General features: G+C 42.0%; 1 protein-coding gene across 1 annotated transcript in view; it reads right to left on the bottom strand.

The window, feature by feature from the left end:
- Positions 1-21532, bottom strand: part of LOC102453654 (plasmanylethanolamine desaturase 1-like) — an 86669-nt gene that overhangs the window by 42463 nt on the left and 22674 nt on the right. The window contains exon 2 of the mRNA XM_075940231.1: positions 4381-4500. Within this exon, the coding sequence (XP_075796346.1) occupies positions 4381-4500 (120 nt within the window). The remainder of the gene's footprint in view (positions 1-4380; positions 4501-21532) is intronic.

Below are 21532 nucleotides of genomic sequence, written 5' to 3' on the forward strand. Positions count from 1 at the left end.
TAAGATGTGTGTTTTCCATCCCGGGTTTCTTCTATCATCTTTGTAAACTCAGCTTGCGAGTCTGCATTCCAGTTTACAGGAGTCTTATTTTGTCTTGTATAATCAAAGCCACATAAAGCTCACTAGCTCTTGTTTAAGAACCTTTTCACTCAAATGCATTAAACAAAACAAAACCAATGATAGTGTATTCAATTACAAAACAAGAAAATTGCACAACTACAAATTACCTGCTTCAAATTGAAAGGAAAGCAGCGTTCACTTACAATACATGCAATATTCCTAATAATCTAATCTCTCCCCATCATTTCTTATTACAATGGAATTCAAACACAAACAAAGAGCTCCAGGAAATGTATTTCAGTCATCACAGGTCTTTGTGAGAAGCTCAACCATTGTGAAATTCTAAGATACATAAAACTTAATGGATTTTTAAATAATTATTTCTTAAACATAGCTGAAGTCGATCTTAAACATTCACTCTCAAACATTCAAAAGAACTGATGCTTCCACAATGTTAATAAAGCAATTCCATTCAGATCACAGTAGCTTGCCTCACCAGCACTAAAAGCATGACCCCAAGACAGACTCAAATGCTCCCTTCGCCTCCTGCTATGGAGCATGGAAGGGAGCACAGGTCACAAAAACTGCTGCTGGGCTATGCATAGAAGATACGATAGCTGTAGTGGAACTGATGTGCCAAAGGCCAAGTGGACTTTCCAATACAAATCTTTTATTAGTTTTTCAATCATTTCAAAACAAGTCAGTTGTATTACCGCTTATTTCATAGGAAGCATTGCCAATCTTTGAGGGAAATGGGTGAGGTTGCCAGGTGTCCGGTTTTAAACAAATTGAGAAAATATAAATGAGAAAATATAAATGTCCAGTACCTTCTAAATAAGATGTAATGTAGATTGTGATGTAATATCAAGTGTGTCTGGTATTTTTGTTGAAACCATCTTGCAACCCCAGAAATGGGTGGGAAGGACATTTTTTAACAGCCTGGAAAAGCTGCTGAAGAGTAATATAAGTACAGGCAGTTCTACACTACTGCTTAAGTTGATCTAACTTATGTTGTTCAGGGTTGTAGAAAAGGCCCTCTGTCTAGGGTTGCCAGGTGTCTGGTTTTCGCCAGACTGTCCGTTATTTGGGTCCCCTGTCCAGTAAAAAAAAAAAAAAAGAAAATACCAGACATGTGAAATGTCCAGTATTTCCTGTTTCCTTCGGATGGAAGCCCAGCGGGGACAATTTTCCCCTGCCGCATCTGGCGGGGGCATGAGGAGTGCAGGACCATTTAATGGCGTAGCGCCCCTCCCCCCCCTTTTTTTTGCTTAACAACTTTGGTCTCCTCCTCCTCCCCCTTTTTTCCCCTCAACAGAATTTTTTCCAGGGTTTTTTTTGGTTTTTTTTTTTAAGGTGGGAGGGGTTCGGTATTTTTTTTTAAACCATCTGGCAACACTACCTCTGTCCCGCAAGTGACACAAGTTTCTCACTGTCTATGTTTCTCTCCCACAGATATCGCTTCCACTTCTTGTGGAGGTGCAGCAATAGGAGAGTGCTCCCCCACTGGCCTAATGCTTCTTCACCTGCCAAGCTACAGCCACATGGCTGTGCTGATGTAGCGCTCTAGTGTAGACTTGCCCTCAGTGACATGTAATACAATTCCACATACCACCGCACTCAACTTGATTACATGAGACTGAGTGAGTCAGTCTCAATTGCAGAGTGAGTGGAAAAAATTCATTTTTAATTTATATTTGCAAGGTTAGGCCCTGATCCTACTCTTGAATCCATGGAGCTGTGCCCCTGTAGCTGCCTGGAGACCCAGCAAAATAACTGAAGTTCTGTAGCAAGGCTCAGATTGCTTTAGTCTGAGCAAGCAAACAAGTGTCTTCAGAATAGTTAGGTAAATAAAAACTGAAAATAAAATCAAGAATGCCATTACAGATATTTGAGAATTAGGTGAAGAGACTGCAGCTGAGCTTTTAAAATATCTGTATTATGGTTGCAATAATATGTCCATAAGGTATTCATCAGAAAGTATTAATCACTCTCCCACAGGGCAGTCCTTACCCATACGCACAATACACAATTGCACAGGGCACCTGAAAATTTGGGGCACCACTGGGTCTTAATGTCCACCCACATACCTCTTCTTATTCATGTTCTGTAGCTCTGCTTCCTTCTGAGAGGAGCTAATTAAATTAAAAGTGAAGAAACCTGCCAGATCTATAAGCAGAACACTTAACCTGTGAAAAAGAGATTCAAGTGGCAATGAAGCTGTTGAACAGACATGTGCCAACCCCAGGTATATACGGTCAGTTTTTTTAATTTACTGTGTTAGTTGACAGGACCTTAGTTTAAAATTTGCTTTAAATATTTCATTAGTATATTGCTGAATATTATAAAATCACATCTCTGAAAACTGTCACCCCCTTCGCCACCAAGCTGTTGTGGGTATATGGGCACCAGTTTAACAGCACTGTGTAGGGCCCCATGTATCCTAAGGATGGCCCTGCTCTCCCTGTATAATACTCATGTAGATGGTGGAACCAAACTTTTGTACAAGTTCCCCTGTTGAATTAAATTGATACCAGCAAATCAGGGGCATTACATTACATCCATTAGGTTGTCCATTATCCTGGACAACCTAATGCTGCAACTGCAAAGCAATGTGGCTTTGCTAGGGGGGAAAATCTCACTGGTCTAACTGGACACTTGAAATGAAATCTGTATAGCACCTGGCAAATGTCTGTTTGTACATCAGATTCCCATTTACAGCTGAGACAATAAAACTAACTTCAGGGGTAATTGGTCTTCAAAACCAATGAAATTAGGAAATCTAAGTACCTCAGTATTTAGAATATGATAGAGCAGATAATACAGATGGCAAAACAAATGATATTGATATAAATAGATTGCGATAAATCATTTTATTTTTCAATGCAAGTTTTGAGTTTGCACAGCTACAGACAGACTTGCCATAGATTTGTTGCTGCATTTATATTTAATATGTTTAAAAGAGGGATGAAATAGACTTTAGAAATGCTGATGAAATATTTATAAAACCACGCAGAGCTATGTAACTGGAAGGGAGGAAAATAAAACAACTCACACACGGGATCAGCTATACAAGTATAGCTTTTAACCTGACAGTTTCCTCACAATACAATTGAATACACTGTCAGCATGTCATAGATGTGGAACACCTTAGCTGACACAGGGGGAAAAAGTAATTAAAAAGAGGATGCAATAATGTAATTCTATCCTTAACACATTCATCCCAAAATACTCCCACACATCTGTTTCACAAGAGGCATTCTTAACCATACAGTTTTCCTCCACTACAAAAGGGTTTAACAAGTTTCTCCTCTTCAAAAATCAGCAAAACACTTTTTCAAAGATGGCACTAAAGTTCAGGATTTCTTCCTTCCCTTTCTCTTTAAATATATTTAAGTACCACAGATGAAAATGTCATAAACCATATGTGACAAAGAGCAGCTTAGATGTGGCATTAAAACAATGTCCAGAAAGTTTATAAGCCCATGAAAACATCACCAAGTGAATGCAAATTATGGTGGAAAAGATACTAGACAGACACCAATTCATCTGAATAGTAAATGTGGTAACAGAATGCACTGATCCTTTCTCAGTGTTCTCTCTTTTTTAAATAGTCATACACATAAGTTAATAAGTACATAAGTGCTTTGCTGGTTGGGGCCTATAATTCTATAATCTGCTATGTCAAAAACTCAAAAATTAGGAATTTATTGAAATCCTCTGGCATAAAACAATATCACACTATTGCCAGTGCATGGGGTAGTTATCCCTTTGTGGTCTGGGAGACAAGTGGGCATAAGCCCATCCAAATCTAAAAGACCCTCCCCCCAGCCTATGGGGGATAGGGAATCCACAGAACTCTGAACACCAAATAATTATGGGGGAGGAGGGGACAAATCAAAGAAAAAACAGGGATGGGTGTGGAGGACAAAGGGCTAAAATGAGGGAACCAGACAGGGACACTCAGCAGAGATACCCAGACAGCGCCCACTGACCCTTGAAAGCAGACTGTGCCCAATGGAACTCTGCCTGGATGCGAGAATGGATACAGGAGCAGAAATAGGCCCCACAGTTGCAGGCCCCTCCCTCAACCAACCTCTGCTCCCTGGTCTTGTAAAATGGCCAACTTGGCCATGTATGGGGTAGTTGTAGTAACCACCTTATTTCTGAATTTCTCTACATTTCTGATTTTGACATTCTTACAGCTAAATTAAAAACACCTTTACAAGAACATCTGCCACACTGCTGCAAAACATAAAGATCTGAACTGTGCATATTGATAATTTTAAAAAAATGCTGAGGGTTAAAGACTGAAATACTTACCTATGCCTGCTATTATTTTATAAAGATGATTTGCTGAAAAATGGATTAACAGGATCAGAAAGTCAACTGTGACCAAGCTCATGCAAAGGATAACAGAAATCCATTCTTGCAACCGTTTACCTAAAATGAGAAAAAAATAATTTTAGTGTAAACTGAATGGAGAGAAAGGAGGAGGAAATCATGGAAAGAGGCAGTGGGAAAAAAAGTGAAAAATTAAAAGAATAAACTACAAATATGTTACAAGTACAATTCATCCTACTAAAAATTATTTGTCCTTCTGATGCAAGTCCCTAGTAAAATTTGCCCAGAACATAGGTGTTAAAGATGTGCAAGTGAGTGGATCAGAAGAAAAAGAAATAACCCATTGCAGTTAGCAAAGTCTTCTTCTTGAGATGTAATGTTTATAATGAGAAAAATAATGCTTAGTTATGAGGCCTGAACTCTCCCATCTTGAAAGCTATCATTTCCTGCGGGCACCTACATAAAGGAAGGATTAAGCAAAGCTGAAGTTAACTTGTTGTCCACTGAGGGGCAAGTTAGTGCTCAAGCAATCTTTCAGATTAAGATGATGTAGTACGTATAAGGCTTTAGTCTTGCTCTGGGTTCCACTGCACTTTTCTATCTCCTCAATATGTGTTTTCCTAGATGCGGTGAAAAGAGACATAGCTTGTTGGTCTGGTCCATTATATCTCAAGAATCCCTCAATTTATCATCTTTCTCATGAGGTCATGGGAGGAAATTGCTAGGACACAGTCATTAAAACTGTGTTTTATACTCCTTCAAAATAATTTAAATCCTAAATAAGTCAAATTTAGCATACTAGGGATGTAAAATCCCGTTTAATCAGTTAACCAATTAAAATTACATTTAACTGGTTAACTGATTAAGTATGATCCCGTGGCCCTGCAGGGCAGCTGGTTAATTAGTTACCGATAATCAGGGCTCGACAAATTATACAATCTACTTGCCCGGGGCGAGTAGATTGTAACCCGGAAGAGCCAGGTTCCGGTGATCTGCGCATGCGCAGATCGCCAGACAGTGCAGCTGGCGAGCAGGGCTCGCCGCGGTTTGGCGAGCCCTGCCTATAATCATTACCCGATGAGGTGATCCCTACTGTGAACCCAAGTATAAATGTCAGCCACACATAGGATATTTCGCAGAGTCATGGTATCACATCTTGTCTTCCCACAGTCTAGTATCACTTCAGATTACAGGCAGTCCCCGGGTTACGTACAAGATAGGGACTGTAAGTTTGTTCTTAAGTTGAATTTGTAAGTAAGTCGGAACTGGTACATATTGTAGGGGAAACTCTAGCCAAACATTTCTCCAGAGCTCAGTTTTATTCTCCCACACCTCACTTCCCTCAGTCCTTTATTCTCAAGCTGAGGTGTCTGCTGAGAAAAGCCGCTCCGCGTCTCCCTGGTCTGCTGGGGGGGGGGGGGGGACCTAGCTTCGCGTCTCCCTGGTCTGCTGCGGGGAAGCCTCACCCCGTCTGTAAGTAGGGATCCGATGTAAGTCGGATCCATGTAACCCGGGGACTGCCTGTACTCACAGCAGAGGCCAGGGCCACAAGCTTCAGCCGCAAAGGCTCTCGCACCTGGTGGGTCCTAATATATACTCTCCAATTGCCTTCAACTCCACATTCTTCCCCAGGTCACAGATAATCCTGCTGAAATCCATTTCTCTCACCTGGCCTCCTAACTGCTATAGAATCTCCTTCTGGGTTTGTGGCCTATTTTCCTCCTAAGCTGGAGGATTAGAGCTCCAGAACTATCACCCTGAGCTGTCTCCTCACCAGTCACTGCTCATCTGATTCATCGCATTATTCCCCAGGAGGATCACAGCTCTGGTTGGCTGCGAATCACCGTTTGCGACCAATGTGAGCAGTGGGAAGCTTCATAGACCGAAACACCACTTCCTGCTGCTCACATTGGTTGGAATGGCGATTCACGGCCAAGGAGAGCTGTGATCCTCCAATGCCTGCGGAAGCACAGGTAAACATGGAGGTGGGGGCCCACCAGGGACTAATCCTACAGATCAGATCCAGCCCACGGGCTGAAATTTGCCCATCTCTGTGATAGTCCATTACTTATTCGGATTATTTATGAACTAATGGCCTCAACTAACAAAAACATCTCTTCTGGCACTTTCTGGAAAATCACCTCATATGATAAGAGTACGGGAAAAGTGAAACTATTAACTAAAATCAGTACTATTAACTAAAATCAGTAAGTTAGTTAACTCTTTTCAAAGGGTCTTTACAGTAAGTCCTATATTGATTTTCTAAAAACTAAAGCATCCTAATAGCCATCTCTCCTTATTACTTGCATGCCACCAGCTGACTGTACGACTCCAGTTACTGAATTCAGGCGAGACTGTTTTACTGAATTTAAAGAACTCTTCATAGAAACCAAGAACTTGATTCTGCTCCCATTGACTTCAATGGTGAATGACTGAGCCTTTTAAGATAGCACTACACCAAGTTAAAATGTCAATGTTATAGATACCTATTAAGAAATTTAGAAGCTTTTAATTGCATAAGAAACCACAAGCACTTTAGCGTAGAAACCCAGTACCATAAATGGGCTAACCACAGCATAGTAGAATCAACCTTCAAATGCACATTACATTAGTTGGTAGACTTAGATTAAAGTTCCACAATCACATATAGCATGTTATTAAATCACACACAGTGCAATAGAAGCAATTCTCTATTGCTGAATCTACTAAACTGATTTATACTCAGAAAGTTTAACTGAACAGCTGGGAGACTGCCACACATTTGCTCCTTCTCAAAGAACTCTTGCCATGCAAGTCACTGATATAAATGCCATTTGGGCAGGTTTTAGACAGGTAAAAGGTTTAGAGTTTTAAAAAGAAACTTCAGTGTGATAGGACAACAAGCATACTATAGGGAGTGTATCCCACTTCTTATGCACAAATATATTTTATTACAGTCACATCACAAAAAAAAGCCCAACAGCATTAGATTAGACATGTGCAATAACACAACCTGTCACTGTTCACTGTGATTAGAATATGATTTCACCATTCTGAAGCACATTCTCTACCTTGCAGTCAGCGGCACCTTTCCTTCTCACTGTATTAATGATGTTTGTTTTAACAAATTACCTGCACAGCTGTCAATATGTTGATGAACAAATATAGGAGCACTTATGATGAAAATGCTTCTATTCTACTACACACACACAAAAAAAATACTTACAAGGTTTGTTCTAGTTTCTGATTTATGTTTCATTTCCGAAAAGCACATACAAATACTGAAAACATTTTTGTGTTTCCTACTTGCCAATATAGACAAACTTGCTTGAAAGGCCTGATTCTCCCAGCTCAAAACATCTAACTGATTAAGTATGTTAAGGACTAGTCGAGTAGTCAATGATCCAATAAGCAAATGAAAATGCTTATTGGACAGTCGACTCAACTAGTCGATCCCCCCCCCCCCTTGCTGCCTCTATAATATAACAGAAGCAGCAAGGAATGGGGGGAAAGAGGGTACTTCAAAGCGACAGAGCCACACACCTGATCCCGGGCTCTGTGCGTCACTACCCCTTTGAAACACTACCTCGGTGTTTCAAAGCGGCAGTGCCACACGAAGCTGACCCTGGGCTCCTTCCAGCGCTGCCCCTTTGAAACGCTGAAGAGACATTTCAAAGGGGCAGCGCCGCAGAGAGCCTGGGATCAGCTGTGCAGCACTGCCCCTTTGAAATGCTGCTGCGGTGTTTCAAAGGAGCAGTGCCAAGTGGAGCCCGGGGTCAGCTGGGGAGTCCCCAGCTGATCCTAGGCTTCTTGCAGAGTTGCCGCTTTGAAATGCTGAGCGGAGCCCTAGGGAAAGTCCCTAGGGGTATGTCTACACTACCATCCTAGTTCGAACTAGGGTGGTTAATGTAGGCATTCGAAGTTGCAGATGAAGCCTAATTAGAAAGCCTAATTCGAACTACCTACTCCGTGCCGCATGTAGCCGCGGGCACGGAGTCCGCACTAACGGGGATTTAAAAATGGCGGCACCCGGCAAGATGCAAATGAAGCCCAGGGTATTTAAATCCTGGGCTTCATTTGCAACTTCGAATGCCTACATTAACCACCCTAGTTCGACCTAGCTGACTGTGGGCTCCACATGGCCTTGCCGCTTTGAAACGACTTCCCGCTGGCTCCAGGCTGCAGCCGGAGTTCTGCATTCCTCCTCCAGTGGGGGCTCTTGTACATTTCAAAGGCGGAATGCAGAAGTATCTATCAACTAGTCAAGTAGTCAATGGAAATTTCATCGACTACTCGACTAGTAAATTACTCGTTAGTTAACATCCTTATTATTGATGTCCTGATAAGTTACACCAAGGGTGAACTAAAGCCTTTCAGCGGGCCCAGCCCGTATAGTTCTTTGATCTGGCCTGTGCAGCAGTTTCTGGCCCCACCCTCTAACGTGTTGCCTTGGAGCTGGGGATGCGAGAGCCCTTTCAACTGCTTTTATTTAAAGGGCCTGCACCTTCCCCAGAGCTGCCAGGAAATGGTTGAAAGAGCTCACATGTCCAGGCTCCCAAGCAACGGGCCAGCGGTGCCGGGGACATGGTGAGTCCTTAAAATAGAAGCAGGTGAAAGGGCTCTCACATCCCAGCTCCCAGTTAGCGGCGGGGCCAGGAGCAGCGAGCCCTTTAAATAGCAGGAGTTGAAAGGGCTCGCAGCTCCTGTCCCCTGATAACATGATGCCTGGGAACGCAGGGAAGGCAGGAGCCCTTTCAACTCCTACTATTTAAAGGCCCCACCCCATCCACTCGAGGCCCACAACCACTTCAAAACATTTTGAAGTGCCCCCCCCTTGCAAAATTATTGCCCACTCCTGAGTTACACACTATTTATATGACTATTTATGGCTGTATTATAAATTGAAGAAACATTGCTAGAATAAGCAGATATGAAAAATATGGAGTTGTTTGTTAGCAAGTAAAATTTATACCAATGAAGAAACTATATTCCATTAACTTTAAAATTAGACTCTGTCAAGAGATTTTTCATTTTATTTGTTTAAGAATGTGTTTCTCTTATTTTAGGGTTTCCACCTATTTTCGTAGTTTTCAACAAAAATGATTTTGTTTACGCTATAAAATAGGGTCACAAACCCACAATTTAAAGCTCACAAACTAACAAAATTATATGGGATTCCAACATAGCAATGAAAAAGGGACTGCGTAATTTGCTACCAAGCTCCATTTTCTCACCCTCTCCAATCCTGTACCCTTTTAACCCTCAGCATCCACCTTCTCCCCTGTTGAAATCAAGAATGCAGAGTAGATATTGAAATTAACTCGTACAGTAAGTGAACTGAAGAATTAGTGCCAGTCTAGCAAATTAAACAGGGGAATAACCTAATTTTTTCCCCATTTTTTCCTTTTTTATTACCAACAAATTAGAGGGCTCCAGTAGATTTTATCAAATACTGAGCTCTCCACTCTCTCTCTCAGCTGCATAAATGCCTTGAACTCCCAAAAGAACATCACCATTCCTTAGCTCCATGTAGCTCCCTTTCATTTACCCACTTCCACAGCACCATTTTCAAAGATGTATTACAGCCAAAGGGAACAAAGTGGAAATCCTGAAAGGATCTCTGCAGATTTTTCCAGAATTTTTACTCTGCCCCCTCCACCAACTGTCCACAAGACCTCAAGTCCCCTGCTGCTTATATCCTTTATGGATGACTCCTAAGATACTTAAAGATTAAAACAAAGGACAAGCCTTACAAGTCTTCTACAGAAATGCCAGCCATAATAGTTTAGTCACACTATCTGAACACAAAAGGAAGCCTAACCTTACCTTTGAAGTTGCAAGCCTTAGTCAATTCCAGAAAACAGAAGATAGGAACGACACAAAACATTATATAATTTATTTCATTAACTACACTCATGCAGACTCATGCTATACAAGCTGAGCAGACACATTAAATACAAAAACAGATCTCATTTGTTATGTTCAATATATGTAAAAATAGTATTAAGCTATTCTAAAGTAAAATTTATAAACATTTTAATGGAGAACACAGCAAACATGTAGGAAATAAGAAAAATGTGTCTTTAATGCACATGCCATTCAAAACTGGGCCCCAAGTGTTGTGAGAGGCTAGCTACAATAGATAGCCTGCAGGCTCCTTTAGAACTGTACAGGCACTGAATGTAAAAAGGAACTACAGTGCTTCTGTGGTGGCATCAAATCCAATTCAAGCAAAATAATAGGAAAGAGCACAATATTCTTCACTTGTCTCACAAAAGGCTAAATCTTAAATATTTGTGTATGGTACACAGCCAGATGCTAAAAAAATAAGCAACAGGTATTTTTTAAAATATGATCAATTTTTGCAAACTGCAGGCTTCTAATTCATACATGCAATTGTCTAAATGATGGCAATTCCTCCTCCTCCCCCACCCCCTTTTAAGTTACCATTTGCTTTGCTTTCAAATAAGTCATAATTTCAGACTATTCCCACAGTGCATTTTAACCTAAATAAATCTATGCAAGCATATTTTGGATACGCTTATTTTGAAGGGTACTAAGTTCCATTGTGCACTGATAGGAGATTTTTGGGTATATACATAACTGGCTGAATTCAGCGATAAAAGTCTCATCTCCTGTGAATTAAAAACGTCGTGTGCGGTCTCTGCTTCTAGTCCTTGGAGGTTCTGGCACAGAACTGTTTTCTTTGAGTGCCTACAGTGCCATCTCTGTAAGGGTTCACCATGGTCAAATGCTGTGGTCAACAGCAACAAAAATCATACCCATTACTTGTCCATGAGTTATACCACAAATACACCAGATTGAATCAGGTGGGGGAGGACGGAGAAACTGACACCAGCCCGCAGCTGGGGGGGAGGGCACAGCACTTTCTGCACTGTGCAAAAGCCTCATGGCCAGCTGCTGCTCCTGCCACCCCCGGGACCACTGCTCTGGCTGGTCCACACTGCTCCAACAGCAGCTGGTGCGGCTGGAAGTGGGACTGACTGAGCAGCTAGCTGCAGAGCTGCTCTAGCAGTGTTCATTATGGCTGTCCACAAGGATGCCTGGAGGGGCTGACCCTGGGAACAGCTGCTTGGGTGGCCCTGGAGTCAGCCACATTCACCACTGCAGAATTCAGAGAGGTCACAGGAAGTCACAGAACCCCCAGCACAGAGAGCATAATCACAAAATGAGGTGCTCCTAAACAATGCACTTACAAATGCACTGAGATCAGAAGGCAGCATGCGAAGTCACAGGGATGCAAGTCTCATTAAAATGACTGGTCAAAGCCAATTAAGTCCCAGAGTCATTTTTTAGAGAGCCCAACTAAGGGCTAGACACATTAAGTAACTTCTCAAATTATGAAAGCACCAAAATTGCTTAAGATTTAGTCTCATTCTCATCTGTGTGAGGTAAGCGAGCATGAATGACTTTGTAGGAGGATCACTGAAAGCAGGAGAAACCTGGGACAAGGCCCAAGGCACCAAAGATTGTCGCTAAACCTCAATCTATAGTACAGAAAAGTTTGTGTGTTTTTTCTCTCTCTCCGTTTATACTTCAGTTTTTTTCAGTCTACTTTACATCATTCCAGGGTGTGATGCATTTGCTGTGCAGACATGGCTTCTCTCCCTCTCCCTCGCACCCACCAACCCACCCACAACCCAATGCTTTTCCCAGGGCATTTGAGAATGCTAAGGAACAAGATACCTGAATACAACAAAGTAGACTATGGTAGGATCCCTTGCACTTCTGAATACATATTCACAAATGCTGAGGTCAGAAGGGATGATCATCTAGTATGAACTCCTGCATAACACAGAGCACAGAATTTTACTTAGCAATTCCTGCACCAAGTTCAACTTTTGGGTGAATTAGAGTATCTTTGTAAAAGGCATCCAGTCTTTAAATCAAAACTTCAAGTGACATCACCAGGTAAGATGATAATAATGGCTAATTATCCTATGTTTATTACATGGTTTGCAGGGGAAAACTATTCTGCTCAGGAGAGATACAGAACTAATACAAAACATTCTAATCGGCAAGTTCCAACTGACTACAGGCAGTCCTCGGGTTACGTACAAGATAGGGACTGTAAGTTTGTTCTTAAGTTGAATTTGTATGTAAGTCGGAACTGGCGCCCAGATTCAGCTGCTGCTGAAACTGACCAGTGGCTGACTACAAGAAGCCCGAGGCAGAGTTGCTCAGCCCTGGGCTTCCTGGAATCAGCCGCTGATCAGTTTCAGCAGCGGCTGAATCTGGACGCCTGGGACAGAGCAGCTGGGGCGCTGCCGGGTACGTCCCCGCAGTGCCACACATCAGCGCTGCGGGGACCAACCCGGCAGCACCCCAGCAGCTCTACCCCAGGTGTCCCCAAGGGTACGTCTAGACTACATGCCTCTGGCGACAGAGGCATGTAGATTAGGCTACCCGACAGAGTAAAATGAAGCGGCGATTTAAATAATCGCCGCTTCATTTACATTTACATGGCTGCTGCGTTGAGCCGACAAACAGCTGATCAGCTGTTTGTCGGCTCAGCGCGATAGTCTGGACGCTCCCCTGCCGACATCAAAGGGAGCTGTCGACAACCCAGGTATGCCTCCTGGGATGAGGCATACCTGGGTTGTCGACAGCTCCCTTTGATGTCGGCAGGGAAGCGTCCAGACTATCGCGCTGAGCCGACAAACAGCTGATCAGCTGTTTGTCGGCTCAACGCGGCAGCCATGTAAATGTAAATGAAGCGGCGATTATTTAAATCGCCGCTTCATTTTACTCTGTCGGGTAGCCTAATCTACATGCCTCTGTCGCCAGAGGCATGTAGTCTAGACGTACCCCAAGTCAGCCGCTGCTGAAACTGATCAGCGGATGATTCCAGGAAGCCCGGGGAAGAGCAACTCTGCCTCGGGCTTCCTGTACTCAGCCGCTGGTCAGTTTCAGCAGCGGCTGACTTGGGGATGCCTGGGGCAGAGCAGCTGGGGTGCTGCCGGGTTGGTCCCCGCAGCGCTGAGGTGTGGCACTGCGGGGACCTACCCGGCAGCACCCCAGCTACTCTGCCCCAGGCATCCTGATTCAGCCACTGCTGAAACTGACCAGCAGCGGCTGAATCAGGACGCCTGAGGCAGAGCAGCTGGGGTGCTGCCAGGTTGGTCCAGTAGCGCCGAGGAGCAGCGCTGCGGGACCAACCCGGCAGCACCCCAGCTGCTCTACCCCAGGCGTCGGCGAGAAAAGCCTGGTCTGCTGGGGGGAAGGTGCACACTAGCTGCCCCCCCCCCAGCAGACCAGGGAGACGCCGGCAGCGGGATCGCCGAGACGCGCCGCGGTCCCGCCCGCGTCCTCCGCGGCTTTGCTCTGCATCTCCCTGGTCTGCCCCAGCAGCAAAGCAAAGCCGCGGAGGACGCAGGCAGCGGGACAGCCCAGACGCGTGGCGGTCTCGCTGCCCGTAGCTTTGCTCCACGTCTCCCTGGGCTGCTGGAGGGATCCCCCCAGCAGACCAGGGAGACACGGAGCAAAGCCGCGGAGGATGCGGGCGGGACCGCGGCGCGTCTCGGCGGTCCCGCCGCCAGCATCTCCCTGGTCTGCTGGTGCGCCCTCTCTCCCCCAGCTTTTCTCGCCGACGCCTGGGGTAGAGCAGCTGGGGCGCTGCCGGGTTGGTCTCGCAGCGCTGCTCCTCGGCGCTACTGGATCAACCCGGCAGCACCCCAGCTCTCTGCCCCCCCCCCCCCAGGAGACCAGGGAGACGCGGAGCAAAGCCGCAGAGGACGTGGCCAGCGGCGCATCTGGGCGCTCCCGCTGCCCGTGTCCTCGGAGGCTTTGCTCCGCATCTCCCTAGTCTGCTGGTCCCCTCCCGCCCCCAGCAGACCAGGGAGACGCGGAGCAGCTTTTCTCACTCCGGAGGACGCGGACGGCGGGACCGTGGCGCGTCTGGGCAGTCCTGCCGCCCGCATCCTCCGGGGCGAGAAAAGCCCCGTTTGTAACTCCGGATCCGACATAAGTCGGATCCGCGTAACTCGGGGACTGCCTGTATGATAAACTTATACTAAGGAGGCAGGGCACATACTCTCTTCCATAAGAGTAGGAAATGATATACAGTATAATATGGGTGAATGATATTACCTATTTCTCTTTCTGGATTCTTAAACCCAATATTGCATCATAGTCTATGATTACTTAAAATAGGTGCTCATGCCCTCTCTGATAGACATCAGCCACTTAACCCAATACAAAGTCTCAAGTTTGGAAAGAGTACTTTTACACGTGTATGTATTGGGTGTCACAGTGAGCTGAGACATAAGCAACAACAAGAACATGCTAACAAATGAAGCCAGACCCCAAGTGGCATGCTGTACAATACACAAACAAAATCCGTAAATTAATGGTGGTGTGACTAGGATATTCTGCACATAAATAAACTAAAATAAGTTTAAAAAACATGAATTTCCAAGCAAGTCTTTTAAGATGACAACTGGATGACACTACCACTGCACAAAATAATACAACAACTTGGACCCCTTAAACTCCATTCATCAGAAGAAGTGGGTTGCGCTCACGAAATCTCATGATACCATCTATATTCTTTGTTAGTGTCTAAGGTGCTACAAGACTATTGGTTTAAGTTTTTTCTAACAAACCCCTGTTAATTGATTTATTCCCTTTAATCCTTTTACACTGGACAATGCAATGAATAATACATTCAAAAGTTGTTATACTTTTCATTCCAAATTGGTACTTTAGAAACGTTGATGATTGTAAAAAAAATGACTGACTAGCAAGAATAATTTAACCCAACTGAAATACAGGCAGCTATGAAGTGAAACACAGCAGCTAACAGCATTTAGTAACACATAATGGGTTAGGACAAGATGTAAAGAATATTCCACCTAAATGAATTTTACTGGGAACTTTGATAAGAAGAATGTAATTTCCCAAACTGGATATTGGCCAAGACACAGGTAAAGGGTAACACCCTTTTTTTGAGCGAGCGAGAAAGAGAAATATATTGAAATTTATGATTATCACACATGGTTAAAATTTTAGTTTTCTCTCTCATCTGACAGTCAGCACCTTCAGCAACACAGCACCAAACAGCATCATTGTAGTGAACTGCCTGGAGGAAGAGGTACCATTCAGTTCAATCTTAAGTATCACCTTAAATGCTCCCTAGAGTATTCTTATCCAAATAAGCCAGGTCAGCTTGGATGCCTGGCTTGTAAAACCTGTCAAAATTAGATCAGAAGATAGAAAGGCTGCACAATACAAATGAAGGGAAGCTCACATTTCATCTTTACTCTCTCTGAGTATATGTTAAATGAGATCCGCATGTAATGTACATAATTAGAATCTATCCATTGTGTAAGGCACTTCAGGTCACAGCGGAACTGAATTCATTTGAGTTTAGACTTAGAAATACTGGACTTCTGAAACAAAATCCCCTAATGAAAATATAGTCCCATATTAGAAATGGGTGAACTGTGGTTTTAAATGGATATTGGATGTTGGCATGGATAATTGGCTCAAAACACGTGACCAAAAAAGAATGAACTCATGAGAAAGGAGGATTATTTGTGTTAAACTTGTAGTGACTCTGGGAATATCAGGTATTCCAAAATATCAATGTAAATATATACTTTATTCTAGTTACACTAATGTTTCCAAGTACTGGCCAAAATAGTTGCAACAGGCGGTGGCCTGGGAGATACCCTCCCATCATGGTGTGATTCCAAAGGAATGAGGAAAATCTCTGACAAAGAAACCTCTAGAAAGCCTTGCTTTTTATACATTACAACAACCAATATCATCATTATCAAGCCTGGGCTAAGACCAGATGAAACAGTTTAATAGTGATATCTACTCTCCTCATGGTTTTCTTGTGTTCTAACTTTGCCACATTTTTCTCTGGATATGGACTAAATAGTTCTTTATAATAACTTAAGCAAACCAATTATTTACAGCACTATTTTATCAATTTTGTCAACACAAACCTTAAATAATGCTGATATTCCCAGGGTCTCTACAAGTTTGACACGAATAATGGCAAATCTTAATAAAATCAGGAAAATTATTTCCAACTTATAATTTGTATTTAGAACTTGAATTGAAAGACTAATATGTTTGAAGACATAATTGAGCAAAGTCTGCAATGTGCAAATTGACTTAGATCAGGTAGATTGGAAGGCACAATTACTTATACAAAGCTAGTCCCTGTAATTTTTAGATAGACTTTCAAATTACTAATTCATCTCTTTCCTCCAAAGAAAAGCAACCAGATTTCAAAGAAAATAATAATATATTTTCTGACAAGACTTAACTGGATACCTTCATGTCAGTTAAATAGAAAGTTTAAGTATATTTGAAAAAGATATTTGGTTAATTTATAGATACTAATGAGCACCCACAATATATGTCTGTATCTCCAGAATGGTTAACCAAAATGTTAAGAGCTGATTAAATGTTTCACTGATAATCAGTTAAAATATTTTAGATTTCCACATTAAGTCTGAATCTTTGTCTACATTAAAGAAATTTGTAATGGTGCAATTGTCAATGTAGTTACACTAATGCCCATTCCTAAATTAGATTTTATATTAGTGAAACATGTCTATGATGATTTCCATTAGCATAACTGCATCATATTAGCTACAGAAGTGCAAATTTCCCTAATATAGACTGGGCCTTATTTATTCCTCCCAGGGGGAAAAAAACAGGGAAAAATAAAATCCACCACATAACAAAATACGTTATTACACAAGTATGCATCATTGCCTGGTGTACATTTTTATTCAACATTCAATATTGAATAAAATGTAGTGTTCAATATTGATCTTAGATACAGGGTGGCATGTCTCAAAGCATCATCTAAATCTGTAGTAACTGCTGCTATAGTAGCTGATTTTGCAAACTACAGATATGCACCTGTATCTGAAGGCAATATTACACAATGTACTTTTACGTATTTGCCTCCCTCTTTATATACTACTTTTTTCTCAATTAAAAAGATTTTAATCCAGAATTTAGTAGCTTTGCACTCATCATGATTCAAAGCTCTCATTAAAAAAAATCTCTTTAAGCACCTGTTCTTTATAACATGTTCTAATAACTCTGTTTTCCCACACAGCAGACAGCTGAATTGGCAGACAAGATATTTTTGTGAAATAAGACTATTCCAAAAGAACTCAGATCTGAGTGAATGCCACAATTGATTAACTCAGACTATGAAACATTACATTTATCGTTCTTTTAGCAACACGGAGCTGTTCCATAAAGGTAAATTTGGAATTTGAAAGTGGTGTTTTTAAAAAGGCAGCTGAAGTAAATTTAACAAAGTAAAATATGTTTACTCAATTCCAAAGACTTTCAAATTTACTTCAGGAAAAAAAAGAAAACAAAATAACCTCCTCCCATGCTTCGGCATCCATCTTTAACATTATCAATCTAAACATTAAATAAAAATATATATTTGAAAGATTTTCTTACAACTGGCCAGTAAGGAGCTCAGTGAACCTTGCTGGCTTTCAAATGATATTTAAGTCTTGGAGAGAAAAAAAACTCTTTCAAAGAATAATAGATTTTTTTTATTTTATCTTCAATGGTCATATTTCCATAATATGAACTGCTTGATAGTCACTTTCCCTTTAAATTATTTTTTAACCATACAGGCAGTCACATCTGATTTCTGATTTTCCTTACCTTACTTTTCCTTTCAATTACTTCAGTTCTTAATACGAACAATAAGAGTGCTCATTGCATGTCCTCTGTGGGACTCCTGGAACTTAGATACTCTATAGACAGGTGCATAGACAAGGATTCAAAGTCTTTGTTCCACTGTCCAGACAGAATATGTTTAATCTTTTTCCTACCTTTTCTATGCCATTTAAACTTTAACCTAGTAGTAAGTTTTACTGCCTTGATTCACAATTCAAAGGTTTAAAGATGAAAAGTCCTTGCCTTGGAACATAGCTTGAAAACTTCATTCTTAGTCTTTATTTCTTTTGAACTTCTTCTTGCAGTTTTTGTCTTTATTTTTCCAGGGTTCCAACTTTACAGTATAGGACTTTCCAAACCTAGCAGCAGGGCTACTCAGAGGGAAGAAAAGTAGAGCAAAAGTCACTGGAATCAGCTCACCCTACTGGAAAAATATTTAAATTGCTGACTGGGGCTACATTGTTTCTGATTTGGAGGGTTAGTCCATGTGGGGATTTTTGTACCACGAGCTACATCAAGTCCCTTATATGACAATTGTTGACATACATCTTAATCCGCTAAGGCATCAGTGTGGGACAAGGACAAATACAAAGTAGTAGCCAGGCTTTGCAACATGCCCAAATTTTCCCCAAAAACTCATATTTTATGATTCACAATTTCAAAATAATAATCACTCGCAAATGTGAGAGAACAGCAAGTTTATATGTGCCAAGATATTTGGGTGTCAGAAATGAAATATCCTGTAGGATGAGGAACCCTTTAGAGAGTGATTAAAATATAATTGCATACAGAGCGGCTAAATCGTCCAGGTTCTGGAAAATTCAATAACCTTCCTAAGGTATAAATAGTGTCTATGGATAAGTGCGTCTAGGATGAATGCAGTACCTGCTTGTGGACCTGAAAGCAGCCAAGTGCATGTCTGTTCTTGTGGGACATGTAAGGTAAAGAGACTGAGCACAGAGTCATATGCTTTCTATTTACTATTAATGTGCACAAATAATTCATCATCAACAACCCGTTACATGATCAGCAGCCGAGATCTTATATATAAACCTCCCAAACCACCAAAACAGCCCTATTCCCATTCTTCTGCCCGTGTTGGGACTGCACAGGGAATGGTGTTACAGCAGCCCTAGGCACTATTACTACTACTCACTACAGTTGTAGATAGGGTCTCTCTAGGAATGGGATGCTTCACTACTTTTCCCCAACTCGAGTATCCGCTGAACATTGGTTTAGGGAAGATGAGGTGCTGACAACTGTATATTGCCTGCTTGCTATCCCACTATCAGCTGGGATACCTCAGTTTAAGGCTCCTTAACAGACAGTCAGCTATGTAAAGCAGCATTCCCTCCCACACTGCTGGGAAATCTGCAAGGCCTGGAAACAGCTTTATATAGCAAGAGCCATGGGGCTGCATGTGCTCTGGAGTAAGGAGCAGCTCCAGAACTGGTGATCCAAGGCAGGTCAAAGGTTGTAGAGCCCTTGAAAACTCCATGAAGATAGAGCCCCGTGATGATCAAAATTGTTTAGGCTCTAACACAAACAGCATTCACATCCCATCACAGACTGAACACATATTGACATCAAACAATTAAAAAGGTATTTCTAACCATGCCATTCAATTTTCACACTGGATCATTTAAAAAAATATTTTCTTAAAGGTAAAAATGTAACATTTTCAACTTGCCTCTAACTTATACCACACATTTTATCAAAATTACCCTCATCCATGGGTACTTCAAGATCAAGAATTCAGTGGCAGTCATAAGTCACTTCAAAAAAACAACAACAACATTGCTTGTAGATGCTGTTACATTTTCTCACATCATTCAAGTTAGTGTTCCTATGCACTCTTCTTTGATTAAATTATCATTATAAGTTAAAAGGGAGACCTAATGAATGTCCTCTTCAACAAGGTGAAAGCCATCATGAAGACAGTATTACAGCACACAGACTGTCAGGCTGCAATGGCATACAGCTATTATTTCAAGCACAAATCCTGAAGTTATAAAAAGCATTTGAAGTAATTATGTAAAGGATATGCCCTCACATTCTGCCATTTAAATACCATTTATCTCATCATTTAAATTTACTAACAGATGTAAACTCTGATCAAACCCCAAAATTATGTCAATTAATGCATTCTGTTCTTTTTAAGAATTTTCTGTTTTAATTTATACAGCCAGCACAACCTTCTAAAGTACTCCATTCACTATTAAATTTAGATTTACAGCCAGACAATTAACAATTTAAAGGGCATATGTACACTACACTTAATCATAGCATTTTTTAAAGTGGAAAACTTTGTAAAGGTCTTTCTCACTGTAAAGAAGGAGGCCATGAGTGATGTGGAGGACTAGAAGTACATGCAATAGGATTGCACTTTGGGAGGGTGAGTCAAAGTTGCTGTCCAAACTAGATTAAAATAATAGAATCATAGAACCATAGAGCTGGAAGAGACCTCAAAAGGTCATCAAGTCCAGCCCTCTGCTCTAGGCAGGACCAATCCCAACTAAATCAACTCAGCCAGGGCTTTGTCACCTCTAGGGATGGAGACTCCTCTACTTCCCTAGGTAACCCATTTCAGTGCTTCACCACCCTCCTAGTGAAATAGTTTTTCCTAATATCCAACCTGGACCTCACCCACCACAACTTGAGACCATTGCTCCTTGTTCTGCCATCTGTCACTACTGAGAACAGCCTTTCTCCATCTTCTCTGGAAGTTGAAGGCTACTATCAAATCCCCCCTCACTCTTCGTTTGTGTAGACTGAACAGACTCAACTCCCTCAGCCTCTCCTCATAGGTCATATGCTCCAGCCCCCGAATCATTTTGGTCGCCCTCTGCTGGACCCTCTCCAATGCATCCACATCCTATGGGTCATAAATATTTTTAACTTTAACTTTTTTTATATTATCCACTCACAGAGGCTGTGTCTAGACTGGCCAGTTTTTCCAGAAAATCAGCCACTTTTCCGGAAAAACTTGCCAGCTGTCTACACTGGCCGCTTGAATTTCCGCAAAAGCACTGACGATCTCATGTAAGATTGTCAGTGTTCTTGCGGAAATACTATGCTGCTCCCGTTCGGGCAAAAGTCCTTTTGCGCAAAACTTTTGTGCAAAAGGGCCAGGGTAAACAGCTCAGATTTGTTTTCCGCAAAAAAGCCCCAATTGCAAAAATGGCGATCGGGGTTTTTTTGCGGAAAAGCGCGTCTAGATTGGCACGGACGCTTTTCCACAAAAAGTGCTTTTGCGGAAAAGCGTCCGTGCCAATCTAGATGATCTGTTCTGAAAATGCTTTTAACGGAAACTTTTCTGTTAAAAGCATTTCCAGAAAATCATGCCAGTCTAGACGTAGCCAGAAAGTTTTAGCACGGTGATTTACAATTTCTTTCCCCTTTCATTTACTATGGTTTCCCACTTTTGGCTCTTGTGTTGTCAACCTTTCACTAGTTC

Source organism: Pelodiscus sinensis, chromosome 12, assembly GCF_049634645.1.
Source record: "Pelodiscus sinensis isolate JC-2024 chromosome 12, ASM4963464v1, whole genome shotgun sequence".
NCBI lineage: Eukaryota > Metazoa > Chordata > Testudines > Trionychidae > Pelodiscus > Pelodiscus sinensis.